Genomic DNA, 18893 nt, shown 5'->3' on the forward strand with positions numbered 1-18893 from the left:
ATAGTTGCTGTGAAGTCTTTGCTAAGTTCAACACTTGGGTTCCCCTCAAAAACAATTTCTATCGCCTGCTTATTTTTCCTTGGTTTGGGTCGCACTTCGTGTTTCTTTGGATGTCTCATAATTTTTCATTGAAAAGTAGACATTTTAGATAACATTGCAGCCATTCTGGTATTGGACTACCCCTTTTCCTGGGCTTGTTGTCATTCTTTTTGTTTGTTTGGTCATTTGTTCATATGTTTATTGACTTGGTAAGACTGAGTCCTTGGGGTATGTTTCCCCTCATTGTGTGGCCTGTGGTGTTGCTGCTAAGATTTGTTTGTTTGTTTTTATCTTCAACCTGGCTTCCTGGGGCCTTGGTTTGTATAAATCACTTCTTGGTCAAGGGTGTTCTTAAGCAGATGTGCTTCAAAGCCCAGAATGTATTTTCTAGTTAATTAAAAATTGATTTCTGGGCCGAGCCCGTGGCATACTCGGGAGAGTGCGGCGCTGGGAGCGCGGCAACGCTCCCGCCGCGGGTTCGGATCCTATATAGGAATGACCGGTGCACTCACTGGCTGAGTGCTGGTCACAAAAAAGACAAAAAAAATAAATAAATAAAAATAAAAATAAATAAATAAATAAAAATTGATTTCTAATTAATTTATTGACTTCTGGCAATGACCCTGTGTGGTATGTTCAGATGAAAATTTCTATCTTACCCATTTGGAGACCGAGGCGCTGTTGTTCTGTTAAATGATGTTCTTAAGGTCACATGGCAAAAAAACTGCAGGGTGAGGGCTGGAGCTGGTCTTTGGCCTTATGCACAGGGCTCTTTCTCTGATATCATGTTGCCCTTCCAAGTGCTAATAAGTGAACTATGCTATTTGTAAATAAGTAAGTAGATACTCAGTTATTGAAGTCTGAAGTCATAAACTTTGTGGTTTACCTCACCACAAGTGCATTGCAGATGTCCACTCCGTTATGGGTTTGGCTACTGCAGTTATTCAGATGCTTGTGACACCTCAGCCTGCTGTACCTGTGGTGGTGGCTTTGGTTCTGGACACATCCCTTCATTTGCCATGGTACTTCTGTGTCAGTGTCTGTTTGGCTTCTAGTGCCTTTTTCAGTTCTGATAAAAGGGACTTCTGTAAAATTTTGGTATTATGCCTTACAGTGTCTTTTTAGAGTTTCCTCTGCACAGACCAACTCTCCTTTTCTGCCCTGACACACCCAAGAAGTATTTTTATAATAAATCCCATTCCACTCTTGATTGGCAGGGTAAAAAGTTTTGCCGTGTGTTGGAACAATCATGATGACACCTCTTATGTTTCCTTCAGATATAATTCCAGCCTGAAAAACCTGTCTACCCTCCAGCTGATTGGGAGTTACATGGAAGTCCGGAATTATATCACCATGATGACCAGGATACTGAGTCGTCTGGCTGAGGAGGACAGAAGTGCCTCGTGCGGCCAATGGTCTCGAATGCAGGATGCATTAATTTCTTCAGTATGCAAATTAGCTTTTGCTGATCAGGTAGGATCCAGAGCAGGATGAGTTCAGCATCTGTTAACCTGCAATAAGGAGCAGGGCCTGAGCCTGGTTGGCTCACCAGCAAGTGCTCCGTTTATGAGACACGGATAGGAAATGAGACCAGGTGGGCCTGCTTGACTCTAATACATCGCTTTGGCCTTTCCAGCCTGCTGATGTGTTTCACAAATGAATGCTGCTGGTTTACAAGAGAGAATGAGACAAGGCAGTCATCATTACAGATAATTCTGCTAAAATTCCTATAAGTAAAAATTGCATAAATCCAATCCTATTTTATATTGTTAACAATGATATCATAGAGAGTTGAGTTCATGTTTATGTGCAACTTCTAAAGAAATGACCATATATTCAAATGTTGCCATCCATCTCACAGCAGTTCTGCAATTTTTATCTTATAATTGTCACATCTACAGGGAACATATCTTATCTCGTGATAAGATAGTTCACTTGAACTAATGTATTTTCTTCCTCCGTCATTCACTCTGACCCTCTTTCAAAAAGTTTCACTTAGCTCTGTCCTGCTTCCTCTTCCCTCATTCAGTTTTCTGATGGGGTATGGTGAGGCTGGCCAGGGGGCACATAAATGCTGGACAGGAAAGAAAAACTGAGAACAAGGTAATGGTCTCTCGACAGAAGGTCTGGCCCGCAGTCAGCCTCTTAGCTGAAAAGCATGGAGTCTGCTCTGTTTCTACATAAGCAAGTGGTAACTTTGAGCTGAGTAAGCTAACTCTCCTCTCCTTTTCTTTTTTCTATTGTCTGTTCACTTGTTCGCTTGCTTCTCCTGGCCAGGAAGAAATGGTTGATTCTGTTCTTATGTTGAAGGACCTCATACGTTTCCCTAATAAGGTGAGTACTATTTCTTTCCAATTGTATTTTCCTGCTTTTTTGCATAAGTATGAAGGCCGTGATCAGTTCGTGAAGAACACACTGTTCAGAGTTATGTTTTGACATTTAGGTTAGAAATATGAATTTCTCCTAAGAAATCATCTGAATGGAATTGCCCATCTCAAATCATAGGTGAAGGACTTTCCTACTAGAGAAATTTGGAAACCTGAAGTAGAAATGGATCAAAACAAGTACTGTCCATGTATGAATAATTTTGGTGGGGGGATTGTTCTTTATTATCGATACTTGGTGTTGGGCTTTCCCATCTTCACTCCTTCATTTCTTCTCACATCCCCGGCACGCTTTCCCCCTCCAGCGGCATCCGCACCGTGTTGTTCTTTGACACATGGGAGAGAGCACATCAGAGTTTCTTTTCCCTAAATCTGCAAATGCACCTTCTGCAAATCTAGCCATACCTGTCTTCCCCACTCTGTCACCACGGAAGGAGTTTCCCCACTCCCAGCAAGAGCTCATCCCTCCATTTGTGCTGGGAATTCCGTCAGGGCTCCCTCGCTGCCCCTCACGTCCATCTGCGTGAATGGCGCCCCCTGGGTTCGGCTGCAGGCGTGGCCCATGCCCTCCCACTTGCCTTCTCCTGAGTCGTCTCCTGGAGTTTCCTCTCTCTGCTGCTCCTTCCACTCCTGCCTCTGCTGGATGATCCCTGACAGCCCCTCCAGGGAAGTCACACCCTTCTCCAGCCACCACCTCCTTTCCAGGCTCCTCTCCACAGCAAAGCGTTTAGAAAGCGAGTCCTGAGACTGCTGTGGTCTATGTTTGCCGAGTCTCATGCATTTTTAAACGATCAAAACCAGGCCTCCGTCTCCATCTCCACACTGAAACTGCCCCTGCCCAAGTCGCTGAAGGTTTCTGTGTGGCCAAGTCCCCTGGACACCCTCTGTGCACCGTTCTTTCCCTGCCAGGGACAGCCTGTGGGGGTTCACCCTCTTTTTGGGGACGCTCTTGGCTTCATGACACAGTTTCTTGGTTGGCCCCGTTGAATGACCTTGGCTCTTCATCTGTGTTCATGTGGTCAGCGCCTTGAGACTCTGTCATGGGCCTCCTGGGCTTCTCTGCCCGTATTTCTCCCTGGGTGATCTCATCAGTCCATGTGACGATGACTCTGCATTTTATTGTCTTCAGCCCAAACCTCTCTCAGACACTCCCCACGTGCATGTAACTACCTGCCCGGCGTTTCCACGGGGGCGTAGCCCTGCTCCAGCCCAGCGTGTTGACGTGGAGCTCCTTCCTCCTCCCTCCTCCCTGCTCCTCCTTCCTCCTCCCTCCTCCTCCTTTCTCCTCCCTTCTCCTCCCTCCTCCTCCCCCTCCCCTTCCTCCTCCCCTCTTCTCCCTCCTCCCCCCTCCTCCCCTTCCTCCCTCCTCGTCCCCCTCCTCCCCCCTCCCCCCTCCTCCTCCCCCCACCCCCCTTCTCCCTCCTCCTCCCTCCTCCTTCTTCGTTCTTCCTCCACTCCTGCCCTGCCCTGGGCTCCTCCTGCTGCCTCAGCTCAGGCCAGAGTAGCACTGGCCACTCAGAACCTCATGTCAAAGCCCAGTTGTCCCCAGATATCCTCTTCCTTGTCTGTCCACTGTGATTTGTCTTGCAGTTCCTCCTGAGAAACACACAGAATCTTCCCACCTTTCTATCTCCACTGCCCCCTCTCTTGCCACCTTATGACACCTGCCACAAACGTCAGCCAGGACGGGAGTGTCACCTGAAAAGCCTGATGGGCTCAGACCCATCCGCAGCCTCCCACGGCCCTTGCGATGAGACGCAGGTGCCCCACTGTGGCCTGCGCGGGACTCTTCTCACCTTCCCCTCTCTCCTCTCGGCCCTTCTCCCGTTCTGCCCATCCTCCAGTGCACCAGCTCGTCCCTTTGCCTGTGGGGCCTCCCATGGCTCATTGGACAGCTGGGACCTTTGATTCCACGCTCAGCCCAAGCGTTGCTTCCTCAGGGAAGTCATCCTCAATTCACACCTTGGAGTCGCCTCTCCTCCCGTTCCCCGCTTATCGCAGCCACTGTTGGATATTTCCTTTATGCTGTTGTCACCCATGGGATGCAGACCCCGTGATGGCGGTGACCTTTCATTCATCTTCACCACAGAAACAACTGCCGCTGCTCCATAAAAGCAGGACGGACGGACGGATGGCTCTGCCACGGTCCTCCCACCCCCCGCCTGACTCTCGTCCTCCTCATCTTGAATGGCGCTGCTCCAGCCACCACCCGTCTGGGCAGGAAGGCTGCTGTCCCCTTGGCAACAGCTCCTCCTCTCTCCTGACAGAGCTGTCTTCATAAATACCCATTGTGTTATGTCCCTTGTTTGCTTTAAAACACTGGATGGCTTCCTACACACTAAGGATAAAATTCACTTCTTCTGTATGTCATGCAAGGACTTACCCGGCTCCAGCTTGCTCCTCACCTCATCTTGCACATGTCCTGACACAGCCAGCTCCCATGGCCAGTCACTCTGAGTATTCCTAATGTCCCTGGAATCGTGTGTTTTTCCTCATCCTGGAACAGCTTACTTCTCCTGGAAAAATCTTGCATTTTCCTCAAGGCTAGATTCAAATGCCACTTTCTGTATGAAATCTTCATAGGTGCCTTCAGGGAGATGAATTTGTATGTGACTTTGTTATAGCACTTTAATACCTTTGATTTGTAATTTTTTTTTTGCACATCTGTCTTTTATCTTTAGACTACTTAGCCTCCTAAGACACAAACTGTATTAGTTAAAGTATATTAGCTCCTACAACAGATAACCCTGAAATCTCAGTAGCTGAGCACAGCAGAGGTGTGTTCTTCATCCACTCACATTCCAGCGCAGGTGTGCAGTGCGTGGTCTTCCCCACGTGACTCGCGCTCTGGCTCCTTTCATTCCATGCCCCCCACATCTCCCCTCTGTGGCTTCCTAAGTTGGGGAAGTCATGGGCACAGAGCGAGGAGAAGGTACATTGCCTGTTGATAATGTTGCCCTGGAAGTGGCAGGCCTCCCTCTGCTTGTGCCCTGGTGAGTACTGGTCACATGGCCTCACCTGGACTCAAGGGATCTGGGAATTGATGTTATTTCCCAGCAAGGACATGAATGATGATGAATTTGGTGGAGATCAAACCATCCTTGCCAGTGTCCCTCTCTCATGCATCTGTGAACCCTGTGGTCTGCCACAGTTCTTAGCTCAGAGTGGTACATAAAATTGAACATGGTTGTCATTTCTAAAGGAACCATTTCTGAAATTTTTTGGCTTAAAAAGTGAACAGTGTGAAGAGTGGGCATAATATGTTCTTTAAAGTACTTGTTTTAGATCAAAGATTTTTTTTTCAATTTTAAGTTCTGTTTTGACAGTATGTTACCTCAGGGTATGGGCCCTTTAGTGGTTGTTTAAATGTATTTTCAAACTAGTTTGATTTTATTGTTGGTGAAACAATTTGATTTTAAAAGTTATGTTTATACCACGATTTTGTTAAATAAGCATGACTATCAGAAAATAGAATCTTAGTTTTATTTCATTGGACACACATTTTTTTAAGCTACAAAAAAGAAAAAGCTTTGGTTCTTGTCTTTAAGGCACTGATGAATAAAGTTACACGTGGAAGCAGATGCACTCAATACATGTGCTAAGTTCTGTGGTTAGAAGAATGACAACATTCTGCAGAAACAGGCAGTGGCGCAGCTCTGTCTCATGGACATTTGAAGTTTGTTTTAAAAGATGAAATAGGAAAGAATCATAATTGTGTTAGATGTGATAATGGCATTGTGATATGTTTTTACAAAGAGTCCTTATCTGTAATACATACTAAAGTATTCACGGATTAAAAATAATATCTGAAGTTTGCTCTTAAATATTTTTTAAAAGTTGAATAGGGAATAGAAGGAAATGTATCACCAGTGAATGACGATTGTAAAAGTTGTCTGATGGGCGTGCTACGCCGCTCCACTGTTCCCTGTACTTTCATGTATGTTTGAAAATGGTCCATGTTAAAAGTTGAGAAAAAGAGAGAGAAAAGTAGGAGTCTGCTAGGCAGAGAGAGGGTAAAGGTACTGCAGGCATTGGCAATAAGTATGGCAGCAGGAAAAAGCCTCGATGATGTGGGAACAGTCAGGGGTTCAGTGTGGCTCAAGAGCGGAACTTCCATGAGTGTGGGGTGAGAGATGGCTGTGGGAGGAGGCTGAGGGATTTGCAAAGTGGTTGTTGGGGTTCAAGCCAAGTAACTTCTTAAAACATAAAGGGCCGTTAGTGACCATTATTTATTTATTTAGGTCATTTTATGGGTCAGGAAGCTGAGTGTCAGAATGCAAATGTTACTTGGGAAGTTGGCCATTAATCACCCAGGGGCCAAATTTGGACCTGAATGCAGTTCTCTTGACCACCAGCTCAGTAATTCTAATTCCCAGCAGTAAACACAGAGGGCAAATACACGGTGCACACTGTGCCAGGAAGCCCTGCGTTTACGTCTTCTCTTTCCATGTAGTTGAGCTTCGTGAGTGCAGTCCTCATCCTCAAGTACGCCCGGACGCTCCTGGCTCAAGGTCAGTTCTTGGGGAGCTTTGTGGTTGACAGAAGACTGAGGCTTGAGCTCACTTGTCTCATATCCGGAGTCTGGGAAGCCTCTGAGCAAGAAAAATCGAGAAATGAGGACTATCTACAAGAACAAGGAATTAAGCTCATCTCAGATTCACTGCTGGTGAGTCACATTTTTCTCCACTTGCAAAAACACAACTGTTTCCCTCTCTCAGGACATTAACCTGTATTTGTAATCGTTTCTCAGAACCAAAAATAGAATCCGTTTCTGAAGCACTATGTTTATTATTCTGGGTGGTAGTTTCGTATCTAGAAATTTTCATTTTGAGTTTTACATGTCTCATGGTACTCTTATGTTTCCAGTGAAACTTTGCTTCTGTTCCAACCTTTTATGTTTTGGTAGATTTTCATTTGAGATATTTGGGATAATGTTTGATTCAGAAACATTACTTCTTAGGATACTTTCTGTTTCTTGAAGAATGATGTGATGTAATACAAATGATTTCTTATGTGCATTAATTTGAAAAGTGGCCCTGCTGGTATATAACTGCTGGAAATATACCAAAGTTCATTTCATTTCTGCTCTGGTAACTTTAGGAAATTGTTGTTGAGATTTATTTTTTCCACCATATGGAATGGCCCATGCTTTCAAGAAGCAGAAAAGTTAATAGACAGTCTTTCGTCTCTCCTCTCCTGCCAATTTGTCATCACTCCCTTCCAGGCCTGATGGCTTACTTAACTGATAATAACTTTAATATTTGGGAAATTTGAAAATAAAGAAATACTCTATCTGAACCTGGCAGTAACAACTGGTCATTCCCTGTGAGCACATTTAAACGAATTTATTGAGTACCCTGTAGTAAGCCCTAAGACACTGTGCTCACGTGAACTGTCGAGTTGCCATATTTTAAAAATAATCATAGTATTAAAACTTCCTTTTGATGGGCTGAGAACTCCCAACAAGCAGAACAATTGTTAAAAAATGAATAAAATTTAATAGAAAGATGAGTCAAGGCAAAAACAGTTTGTGTTTTACTGTTAATTGCCATTTACAGCCTTGTATCAAAATCGTTGCTCTGATGAATGGATCCAGTCTAACTTGAGACGGGCTGTCCTGCCACTGCTCTTCACCTCTCCCCTGGTCTGGATTCAACACGGTTTTCTCGTTTGCATAGTAAACATTCAGTTCCCCATGCTCCATGTTTCAGGGCTGTCTCTCCTTGAGCCATGAGCGTCAGCTCCACGTTAGCACTGAGTGGATGGAGATCTGGATCCTTCTTCACCACAACCATCAGAACTCCATGCAGACCCTGGGCCCCATCCAGGTGCATTTACCTGGTGACGTCGCCGGGCACAGTACTGCTGGGGTGGAAATGCAGAGCCCATGCTTCATTAGCCAGCTCATACTCTTCAGGAGGAATCCATACCCCAGGGGACGTGTCCACGGGCAGGTACAAGACGGCAGACAATCTGCCACTTCCAAGGGCCATTTCAAATTTGCAGTAATTGGGCTTCAATGATAAAAAGGTCGGCATGTTCACACCTGTTTTTCAGTTCCAAGAGGGGAGCCACTTAGAACATATTGCTGTCTTCACTTCTCTTGGAAGATCAGTTCCTCCAGAAAAATCTTAGCAAAACGAGGTGTCACTGGTATCTGGGTAATTGAACCCCAGTGGGGCTTTTTTTAATCCATTGCCAGAGAATAAAAGGTTTGAGTAGGTCAGAACATGTGGCACAGGGATTATTCCAGGCATTGTGGTTGATCATGTCTTGGTCAGGTTTGTGTGGTCTTGAGAAGGGGCTGCTAAGGGCCTGCTGGGCTTCTCTCTTGTCCTCCATGCTCACCTGAGAGGAACAGCTAGGCTGAACCAGCTGGGTGGCCTAGGGTCCCTAGGAGGATGGGCAGAAGAGAGGACCGGAGTGAAAGAGGGATGCTAGGATGGAGAAGTCAGGGAGGAGTGTCCCAGCCATGTGGCAATTTGTGAACATGCATTTCATCGTCCACATTCAGAATCCATAAGAAGGATCAAGGATCGCTGTGAGTTTAGAAGGGTAGAGAGAGCGCCTGTTCTCTGAATTCTGTGTATCCCCAGCCCCCCAGTCCTGGCTCAAGTACCTGTCCCATTTGGGCACACAGTAAATGTCTGATGAATGAATGTACAAATTAATGATGTACATCTTATTTTGGTCAAAAAATGCTCATCTTATAAAGTCTTTGCTTTTTTTTATTTTTTTAGGGAAATAGAAATGGCTAATCAGCATATGAAAAAAGCTCTAACAAGCAATAAAGAAATCGAAAATAAAATGATTTTTTTTAAGTTACAAAAGTGCAATTATTTAAAAATACTTACCACTTGTGGTGGTGTAGTGAGTGAACCCAGGTGTCAGTTGGTATAACTTTCTGGAAGCACTTTGTCAATAGGCACCAGGAGCTTTAAGAACCTGGGCCCAGTTGTTACATTCTAGGAATCTACCCCAAGGAAATGAGGAAAGGTTTATTCAAAGTAAGAGTTTTTATCATTGTAGGTTACCTTGTCCTTTGTGATATTTCCCTTTATCCATCCTGATTTTTTTCCCCTTCAATCTAGTGTTTTATTCCTTCAATGTCTGTGAATTATTTGATGTCAATTGTGTGTTATGTGCTGAGTTTGATGTTCTTTATACAATAATGAGTAAACTAGATTTGGTTTGCAAGATTTCACGGAGGGATTGAGACAATAAATAGGTAAATGAAAGAAAGAAACAAAACCCCACAAAGTAAGAGTTTTGGTTTATTTATTCAAAGCAACATTATTTATGATAACCCCAATAGAAATGTACCTAAATGTTCAACACAGGGATAAAGTTCACTGGTCATTTAAATTAATTGTGATAATTCATGTATAGCCAATTGAAATTATGACAATCAGAATTTTAGTGACTTTGGAAGACTTTATGCAAAAAATATAGAAGACTGAACTGTCTGCCCAGTATGTACACAATACATAGAGAAAGTTTGGAATGCAACATCCCCAAATACGATTTCTCTGAGCAATAGGATTATAGTCAAGCAGTTGTTCACTCTTCTGTATACCTTTCTATATCTTCCTGATTATCCACACTGAGCAGATGTTTCTTTTTGTAAGAGCTTTTAAAGTCAAAAATTTTTAAAACTTAAAAAAATTAATTTTAATAAGAGTACTATAAGTGAAGCATTAAATTTACCCCACGTCCTGCCATCCTAACTAGTAAAACTAGTTTTGTTTTTCTGTGCTATCCTTTAATATGAAGTACATAATTTTACATACCTGCAGTAGTAGCCTCACTATTCTTTGGTTTCCTGCTGTTCTCCGTTAAGTCAGCCGTTGGCTGTCATTGCTCTGAGATGGTCTTTGTTTCCCAAGGTTGGTGGAGTTGTTGGCCTCACCCTCTACAACTGCTCTAGCCGAAGGCCCATCAACAGACAGCGGCTAAGGAGACCCGTGACTGTCGAGTTTGGGGAGGAAGACAGCCCAGTAAGGAGAGCCTGTCCCACTATCTCTGCTTCATTTAGGCTGTGCTGGCTGATTTTTAATGCGTTTACTTTTCCAAAGGCAAATTTTGCTTAACCTATTTTCCTTTTGATGGCAGGATAATAGGAGAAATGAAACGACGTTTGTATTGCTTCGGGATAAAGTAAATTTCCATCAGTTCATTGAGCTTTCTGAAAACCCCCGGGAATCTCTACAGATACGAATCGAATTTACTAAGCCCTTTGCAAGAGCATTTCCCATCATGCTGCTAGTAAGGTGTGTTGCGAGTGACAGCTACAAGGGGAATGAGATTGGAGCAAGACATATATCGTCCTTAAGAATGTTTTGTGAAAAAAGTAATGAATTAAATTGTGTTTTTAAAGCAATAATGAGGCTCATTGTCTAAAGAAATTATGTTATATAGTTTGCTGTTCAATCAATAAGCTTCCTTATTTTGTTCGTTTTTTTTCGAGGTTGGATTTCTGCCTGTTTATTGGAGTGAGAAACATCTGGATTGTTAGTAATAATACCTATGATCTCATTTAGGAATCTAATTCTCTCTCACAGTATAGATCTGGGCCAGAATTACTATTTTTTATTTGTTTTTTTTCCAAAAGGCTAAAATTTGTTTAAATGTACACATCTAAGGAGATTTGACAAAAAAATCATCCTTCTCAGTGATGTTGAGTTAGTGAGACTTAGGAGGGCCCCATTTTGTGACTGAATTACATAAGAGGGCTAAATTAGCGAATGTGGAAAAGATTCTTTGGAATCACACAGTAAAAGAGCTGATGGAAACTACCAGTTTGTGTAGGTTGTGGTAGGTCTGGCTGGGCATAGTCCTGCTCATTTCTTCTCTCTGAGTCCTCTTGGATTTCGGCTGCCTGACAAGTTCTAGTGGTCCCGTTGCCTGTGAGCGAGGTTGTGTCTTGTGCTGGTGCCGTGAGCACGTGGTTTTTCATCTCTCCTTGTTAGCTCGACTCTCACTCTGCCAAATGAGTGAAGTCATTAAATATCTGAAAGTGTACGTTTGCTTAGAGTGTGGATTTTAACTTAATTCTGTAAGTCGCACACAGGAAGGCAGATCAGTTCTGAGACACGTCTTAGTCTGACTGCTTCGTGCTTATTATCCTTTATCTGCTACCGGGTTACAGTAAAGCAGGAATGTGAGTGCCGGTGTGTGTGGTCCTGCCCCTGTCTCAGCATGTGGGGCCTGCACTGTTTGTTTTATTCCTGCAAACTTTGCCATTTATTCTTATTCTTGTTTTTTACAGGAGTTTTGATTTTTTAATGAAACGAGGGATGAAAGTGGAAGTTTTTATTGAAAGACCAGGTGGTGCTGTGGAATAAGCGCATCAGCTCTCTTTAGTCCCAGGCTACCTCCTTGCAGTGAAAATGTTTTGCACAAACTGTATGACTGAGTCTTTGAGAGAGAACAAAATCAGACATCCCTACTTTGTTCTTGTCTCCTAGATTCTCAGAGAAACCCACTCCCTCTGATTTTCTGGTGAAACAGATCTGCTTCTGGGATGAGCACATTGTACAAATGTATGTTCCTGCTGTTTCACAGAAAGGTCAGTGGACAAGCTATCTTTTAATTTTCATTCTGTTTATGTGATAAAAACACTGGCTGTAATGTTTTTCTTTATTCATGACAAAACATCAAAATCATTCCTCTGCCTGCTTATAAACAAACTGTTTCACAATAGCCTACACCTGTGGAAAGCACCCCATAATGAAGTACAGTCCTCGTTAGGAAGTGCTGTTGGGGACAAGCACCTGTTTACGGGTCCCGCCCACTTGTCCCCAGCTGCATTTCCAACTGCGTCTCCTCCTATTTCTCATGGTTCTGTGTGTGCTCAGGCTGTTGTCTTTGCCTGCAGGTCCCTCTTCTTTCCTCAACTGTCCTCTCTTAGCGTCCCTGTCCCTAGGAGTTCATTAGCCCTCTGTACCTACAGCACCTCGAGTTTTCAGGGATCATGACTTTGAGGCTTCTTTGCATTTCCCGTGTGAGCAGAGAGGACAGGCCCCCTTAGAGGGCTCCCACTGGCAGCAGCATGGGGCCCAGTGCCAGCCTGGAGTTGGCAAGAGAGTGTTGGGTGTGGGGCTCGCCCCTGGTTGCTTGGCCCCCGAGCCTCAGTGACCTCCCCCAAAAAGCAAGAAGCTGAAGCTCAGTGTGCTTAAGTGAACCCACACAGGCCCAAACACACAGGCTGTCAGCTGGTTTCCAGCAGGTGGTGGCCCTTCTAAGGAGAAGTTGGCTTCTGACTGTCTGGTGAATGGGCTATTCCCATCATCTCTACATTTTTACTGTGATATGATTTTTTAAATATAGCTATTTAATATCCCAGTGTATATAATTATTTTCCTCCAAGGACCAATCACTTCATAGCTATTTGTTTCTTTAAAAAATGGATCAGAACATATTGTTAATCAAATTCAAATTCTCGATGGCAATTAAAACATTTTGCATTTAATGATTATTATTTTTTATTGTGAAAAATTTCAAACTAACAGAAAAGTAGAAAAAAAAGTGCAACAAATACTTGTATCCATTTCAGCTAAGTTCACATTCGTTGACATTTCGTCGCCTTTGCTTTATCTTCATGTGTGCGTGTGTGTCGAGTGAGCTTTTCGCAGGGGGAGGACGAGCCACTGGAGGGAGTTGTGTACCCCATGACACTCCACCTTAACACTTCAACTTATTTCTCATCAAAGCCGGGGCATTTTCCTTCAGAACTCAGTACCACTGCCGTAACGAAACAGAAGCAACATTCATTCAAGAATATCTACTCTGTGGTCTATGTGTAAATTTTTGCAATCCCCCTATGCTTTCCATAGCTCTTTATGTTTTTTATTCACAATTAAATCAAAGTTCATGATGCATTTCATTGCCATGTTTTTGTAGTGCCTTTAAAATCTAGAGCACCCTCTCCATTCTTTTGCCTTTTTTTGATGACACTGACTCTTTTACGAGTCCAGGTCAGTTATTTTTGAATGTCTCACATCCTGGAATTGCCTGAGTGTTTCTCATGATTAGGTTCAGTTTACAGAGGTTTGGCAGCATACTGCAAGGCCATGCTCACTTTGGTAACTTGCTGGAGGAGTGAACCTCCAGTCTGTCCCTTTTAACAGGACATTTTCCCCTTTACAGTTAATAAGTGATCCACGAGGTGATATTTGTGAGCTGAGCATCTTCTCTTCCCTGCTAACTTTCACCCCATAGTTTTAAGCCTCTACTGGCGGTGCACAGCAAGCAACAGAACAGAGTAGTGATTTTACAGTTCTGTCCTGAGCTAGCTGTGCTCTTCTGTGAGCCTGGGCTCCCTGATGGGGAGTGACGTTTAGACATGAGAACTGGGCACCAAATGGGCTCGTTGCAATTGGGGCATTATTGATAACAACTCTGTGTGTGTGTGTGTGTGTGTGTGTGTGTGTGTGTGTGTGTGTGTGTGTGTAAAACAGTCTCATGCTCATGCCCCTGAGTCAGATCCAACACCCCTTGTTTCTTTCACTTCCTCCACCGCATGCTCGGATCCCCATTCTCCCACAGCCAGAGCTCTGGTTCCCAGGAATTTGCCCTGTTCTCATTTTGCTCTGTCCTGTGGTGCACGTAGAGTACTCTCAGAATTAAAGCACCTGTAACCCTACCAATAACAAACCTACTATGTAAAGTTCAGTATTTCTTTCCTGTTCTGTTATTTTTTTAGTTTTGACTCTACATTCCTAGACTATATAGCACTAAGAGCACACAGGCAAAGTTACTCGAAACAGTTCTTTTCTTCGTGTGGAATTTTCCTATCAATTTTGTATGTAGTCGAGTTCACTGTTTTTTTCTGAATGTGTTTAATGTTAGGGCTTACTTTTATCCATTTATTTTTATTTAATTTTATCTTTTGAATATGTGAGATATTTGCATTGTTCAAGTGCTTAAACCGTGTTTAAAAATGTGTATACTCAGAGTTAAACCTTGTCACCTCTACCCTGTTGTCACCTGTTCCTTATAGGTCATTGTTTTTCATTAGTTCTTTATTTTTTCAGTGTTTCTTTCTGGGAAAATAAACACACACACACATATTTTCCCTTATTTCTTACACTCTTTTGCACTGTGCTTTTCTTAGTTAAATTATATGTTTAGAAATTACTCCATATATATCTTCATTATTTTTTTGCTGCCCTGTGCTTCTCCACTGTATAGATATATGATGGTTAATTCAGCCAGTCTGCTATGTGCATATACTGTATTACATTTAGGGGGAGAAGTACATGTTCAAGTTAAATTCTTAGATATAGTATTTCTGGGTCAAACAATAAATGCATGTGTGGTTTTGGTAAATATTGTCAAATTCCCCTCCAGCAATGTATGAGTGCCTGTTTCCCACAGGTTTGCCAACAGATTGTATTTTCAAGGTATTGAATTTTACCAGTCAGATAATTGAGAAATGGTAGTTTTTCATATGCATTTTATATGAATTAAATTGAATTTTTCGTATGTTTTTATTTATTTTTAAAATGACAAAAATTACATATATTTATGGTGTACAAAGAGAGGTTTTAAAAATGTGTACATGTGGAATGGCTAAATCAAGCTAATTAATGTATTGTCTCACATACTTATCATTTTTTTGTGTGATAAAAGCATTTGAAATTTACTCTCTTAGTGATTTTCAAGAATACAGTGCATTGTTATTAACTAAAGTCACCATGTTGTACGATAGATCTCCTGAGCTCATTGCTTCTGTCTCACTGAAATATTGCATCCTTTGACCAACATCTCCCCAGTACGTCCCCTCTCCACTACAGCCCCTGTTCTCAGCTTTTATGATTTTGACTTCTCTTTAGATTCCAGATGTAAGTGAGATCATGCAGTATTCGTCTTTCTGTGCCTGGCTTATTTCACTTAGCATAATGTCCTCCAGGCTCATCCACGTTGTCTCAAATGATGGAATTTCCTTTTTTTTTTAAAGGCTGAATAGAATTCCATTGTGTATATACCACATTTTCTTTATCTATTCATTTGTCAACAGACACTTAGGTTGATTCCCTGTCTTGGCTATTATGAATAATGCTGCAATGAACATGGGAGTGCAGGTGTCTCTTCCACATACTGATTTCATTTCCTTTATATGTATACCCAGAAGTGGGATTGCTGGATCCTGTGGTAGTTCTATTTTAAATATTTTGAGGAACCTCCACACTGTTTTCTATAATGGCTGTACTAATTTACACTCCCACCAGCAGTGTACAAGGGCACCCTTTTTCCACATCCTCATCTTTTTTCCTGTATATGTATTTTTCTATTGTGTTTGTTTTTTCTTGATTTTTTAAAAGAGCTCTTTATGTATTAGGGCTATTTGCCACTTTTTGAAATATAAATTGCAAATTTGTTTTTCAGTTCATCTTATTTTTTGCTTTATTTTTATTGAGCTTTTTTGCCTTGCAAAAAAAATTTTTAATGGTAATATTTATCAACCTTTTCTTGTATGACTCCTAGATTTTGAGCCATAGTTAGAAATTTATTCCTTACATACAAGTTCTGCAAGAAGTCATTCATATTTCTTTTAGTACTTGTATAATTTAATTTTCTATACTTAAATCTCTTATCAATTCATGTTTATTACTGTATATGGCAAGAACTTTGGGTCTAACTTCGTATTTTTACAAATGGCTAATATCTAGTTGTCCCAACACCACTTATTAAAGTCTTAGGGGCAAATTTTAGGCAAATTGAATGTTAAATATTTTTGCTTCCAAACATAAAAATTATCCAAAAATGATAGGCTAAACCACTTGGGTCATTGTGCTGTCCCTACCAGCATGAGTACAGACTTGGGACATGCTGATATTTGAGAGCCTGGCTGATGGAACGGGGGAGGAGCAGGAAGTGGGCTTGAATGGCAACTGGAGAAACTGAGTCAGCTTTCTTCCATCCCGCTATGGCCGTAGGGAGACCAGTTCAAGGTGTCAGGACAGACTTGAAACATAAGAAGCCCTAGAAACAGTTTTCCTGCCCCACACTCTGCTGTTCCCAAAGCTGTGACTGGATGCATTTAACTCACAATTTAAATGCTCTGGAGAGAGGAAATGGCCAGAAGTTGCTGCCCGTCTCCTGCTTCTCATCCTCACCTGTTTGCTACTCTGTCTGTGGAACAGAGGATGCCTTTAGCAGACTTCAGGTTGTATTTCTTATTTATTTTTTTCCTTTTTAGATGCCAAAGTGGGATATTTATCCTTATTAGATGCCGACTATGACAGAAAACCTTCAAACAAGTACTTAGCTAAGGCAGTGAACTATACAGTACAGTTCCAGTGGATCCGATGTCTGTTTTGGGATAAGCAAGAGTGGAAGTCTGAAAGTTTCTCTCCACAGCCAGGAACGTCTCCAGAAAAAATTAATTGCAGGTAAAGATGTACTGGAGGGAAAGAATCTGGGATTTTTAGCAGGTGACCCCATTTCCTGAATCCTGTCCTCCTATGAAAAGCTGGAGCACTCTCTAGCCTGTGCCTTTTACACCCATTCCATGTGTCAGCCCTGGTTCTCCCATCCTGTGTGGCTCCAGGGGAGTAGGGGCTGCTTTGCAGATGGTCCTCGTGCCCACCCCCTCCCTGTGGTTACTGGCTTGTAGCCCATGTTTCGTAAATGTGTGCTAAAGAAATGAGTCAGTACATGAGTGATAGATAAATCGATTATTTCTATAAGAGTGCTGCTGACAGCCTTTGGGCATGCAGTTTATGGTCAGGTAGGTGGGGCCCTCTGCTGTCACCGTCCCTGCCTGTGGCCTGCAAACTCCCCACCTCGTCGTCTGCAGAGGAGGCCTGGTTGTGCAGGTGAAAAGTCTCTGCAAGGGCGTGAGCAGCCTTCTTGGGAATTTCTGGGTATATGAGTCCTGTCACTAGAGTAGAAATTCATCAGCTAGCTGCAAAACTAACAATTCTGTGAGCAGTTCAGTTCATTCATTTTTGTTGTCCTTACCGCTTCATTAGGACAGAGATAAACAATTATTAGGTATATTTAGAAATAGAAATAGTCATCTTCTTCTAACAAACAATTAAGCCTTAAGAAACTGTATTTTGTGGTTGCCTGCTGGGAGGCACATATGTCCAGGTCATACCGTATTGGTGCAATTTAAAGCTGTTTTTCCTTTTCTTTGGTTGCACTCTTTCAAATTCATCTGATGACATTGCCAGGAGCATATTCATACTTACTGGTAATAACCCAATATTTTGCTTCGATATTAAATTATTCATTAATGCATTAATGCAATTGCTCATTCTCTGTTATATATTACTGTCTGCTAGGCAATTTTCTTTGAGCCACGGGTACAAAAATAAATACAAGATGGGACCTGCTCACAAGATAATGAGAATAAGATAGGTTTTATTTTTTAAAAAGAGGCAGTTTTTATGGCGGTGGCCATGGTAGGAGTTACCGATAATAGGATATTTGTAATGCCAGGAACTGGCACTTAGCAAATGTTTACAGCGTTCGACTTGTTGCCAACGTCAGTCCACAGCCAGGCAGTGATGTGAATCCCAAGAGTCTTGGGCTGAAGATGTGCTGTGCAGGGGGCTGTCACAGAGTCTGGCATCTCAGGACAGTCCCTGCGGGAGCTGTGTGCCCCAAGATCACATGTGAAGGTCTGGCATGTCAGAAGAGTCCCTCGCCTCTAACTTAGGTGTTAGATGAATACTTTAAGCTGGGTCTAGATCATAAAGTTATAGTGATTGGAATTTGTCTCCTTCTTCATTCCACCACACCACAAACAGCTGCTCTTACCACACTGGGTTTCTAACCCGCATTTCCCCCCAGCTATGATCGCCTCGCGACCTTCTCTGTGCTGAGAAGAGAGCTGAATGCCAGTTTTGAAGTGAGCGACATTTCCCAGTTTCAAAGGTAAGTTCCGTTTTCTAAGTCAACACTTCGTAGACTTGATGTTATCTGTGCCACTACTCAGGATGCCCAGGTGTAATTCAGCGGATGCTTGAAGTCCATGTTACTAAGCATCATTTTGTTTTTGAAAAAATGTAGATAATTGTGTTTAAATATTATAAAATTGATATTATATTCAACTGTTTATCTATACTTACGTGCACTGACATGAGACTTTTAAACACAAGAAAGTCAACATATGTTTTTCCTTTTAAGTTTATCTTTAGTTCAGTGTGAATTTGGTTAATGATTACTGATTGGGTTCATATGTACAGTGACGATACTGCCTGACCCACCTGTCTGGGCTTGTGCTTTACTGTCATAGTAAGTATGAATAGCTCCCTCTTTCTCTCTCAGAATAGTCCCAATTCAGATAGTAAATTTAACATTTACCCTCTTTGTACAGCTGCTGTTTCATGGTTAGAGTCTGACGTACGGGTGAATGGGGCATAATCGGTGTTGGTGGGCACTGTCCCCATCTTACTCATCAGCGTTGGCCCACGTTTAATGCTGTGTTTGGCCCAGAGCAGGCACTTGGTATTTACT

General features: G+C 42.5%; 1 protein-coding gene across 1 annotated transcript in view; it reads left to right on the plus strand.

Annotated features, from left to right (window-relative positions):
- Window positions 1–18893, plus strand: part of PKD1L1 (polycystin 1 like 1, transient receptor potential channel interacting) — a 128105-nt gene that overhangs the window by 71042 nt on the left and 38170 nt on the right. Inside the window, exons 25-33 of the mRNA XM_063087766.1 lie at window positions 1317–1512; window positions 2317–2373; window positions 6877–7089; window positions 8135–8377; window positions 10310–10420; window positions 10536–10693; window positions 11891–11991; window positions 16627–16819; window positions 18228–18311. Coding sequence (XP_062943836.1) covers window positions 1317–1512; window positions 2317–2373; window positions 6877–7089; window positions 8135–8377; window positions 10310–10420; window positions 10536–10693; window positions 11891–11991; window positions 16627–16819; window positions 18228–18311 — 1356 coding nt within the window. The remainder of the gene's footprint in view (window positions 1–1316; window positions 1513–2316; window positions 2374–6876; window positions 7090–8134; window positions 8378–10309; window positions 10421–10535; window positions 10694–11890; window positions 11992–16626; window positions 16820–18227; window positions 18312–18893) is intronic.

This window comes from Cynocephalus volans, chromosome 2 (assembly GCF_027409185.1).
Source record: "Cynocephalus volans isolate mCynVol1 chromosome 2, mCynVol1.pri, whole genome shotgun sequence".
Taxonomy (NCBI): Eukaryota; Metazoa; Chordata; class Mammalia; order Dermoptera; family Cynocephalidae; genus Cynocephalus; species Cynocephalus volans.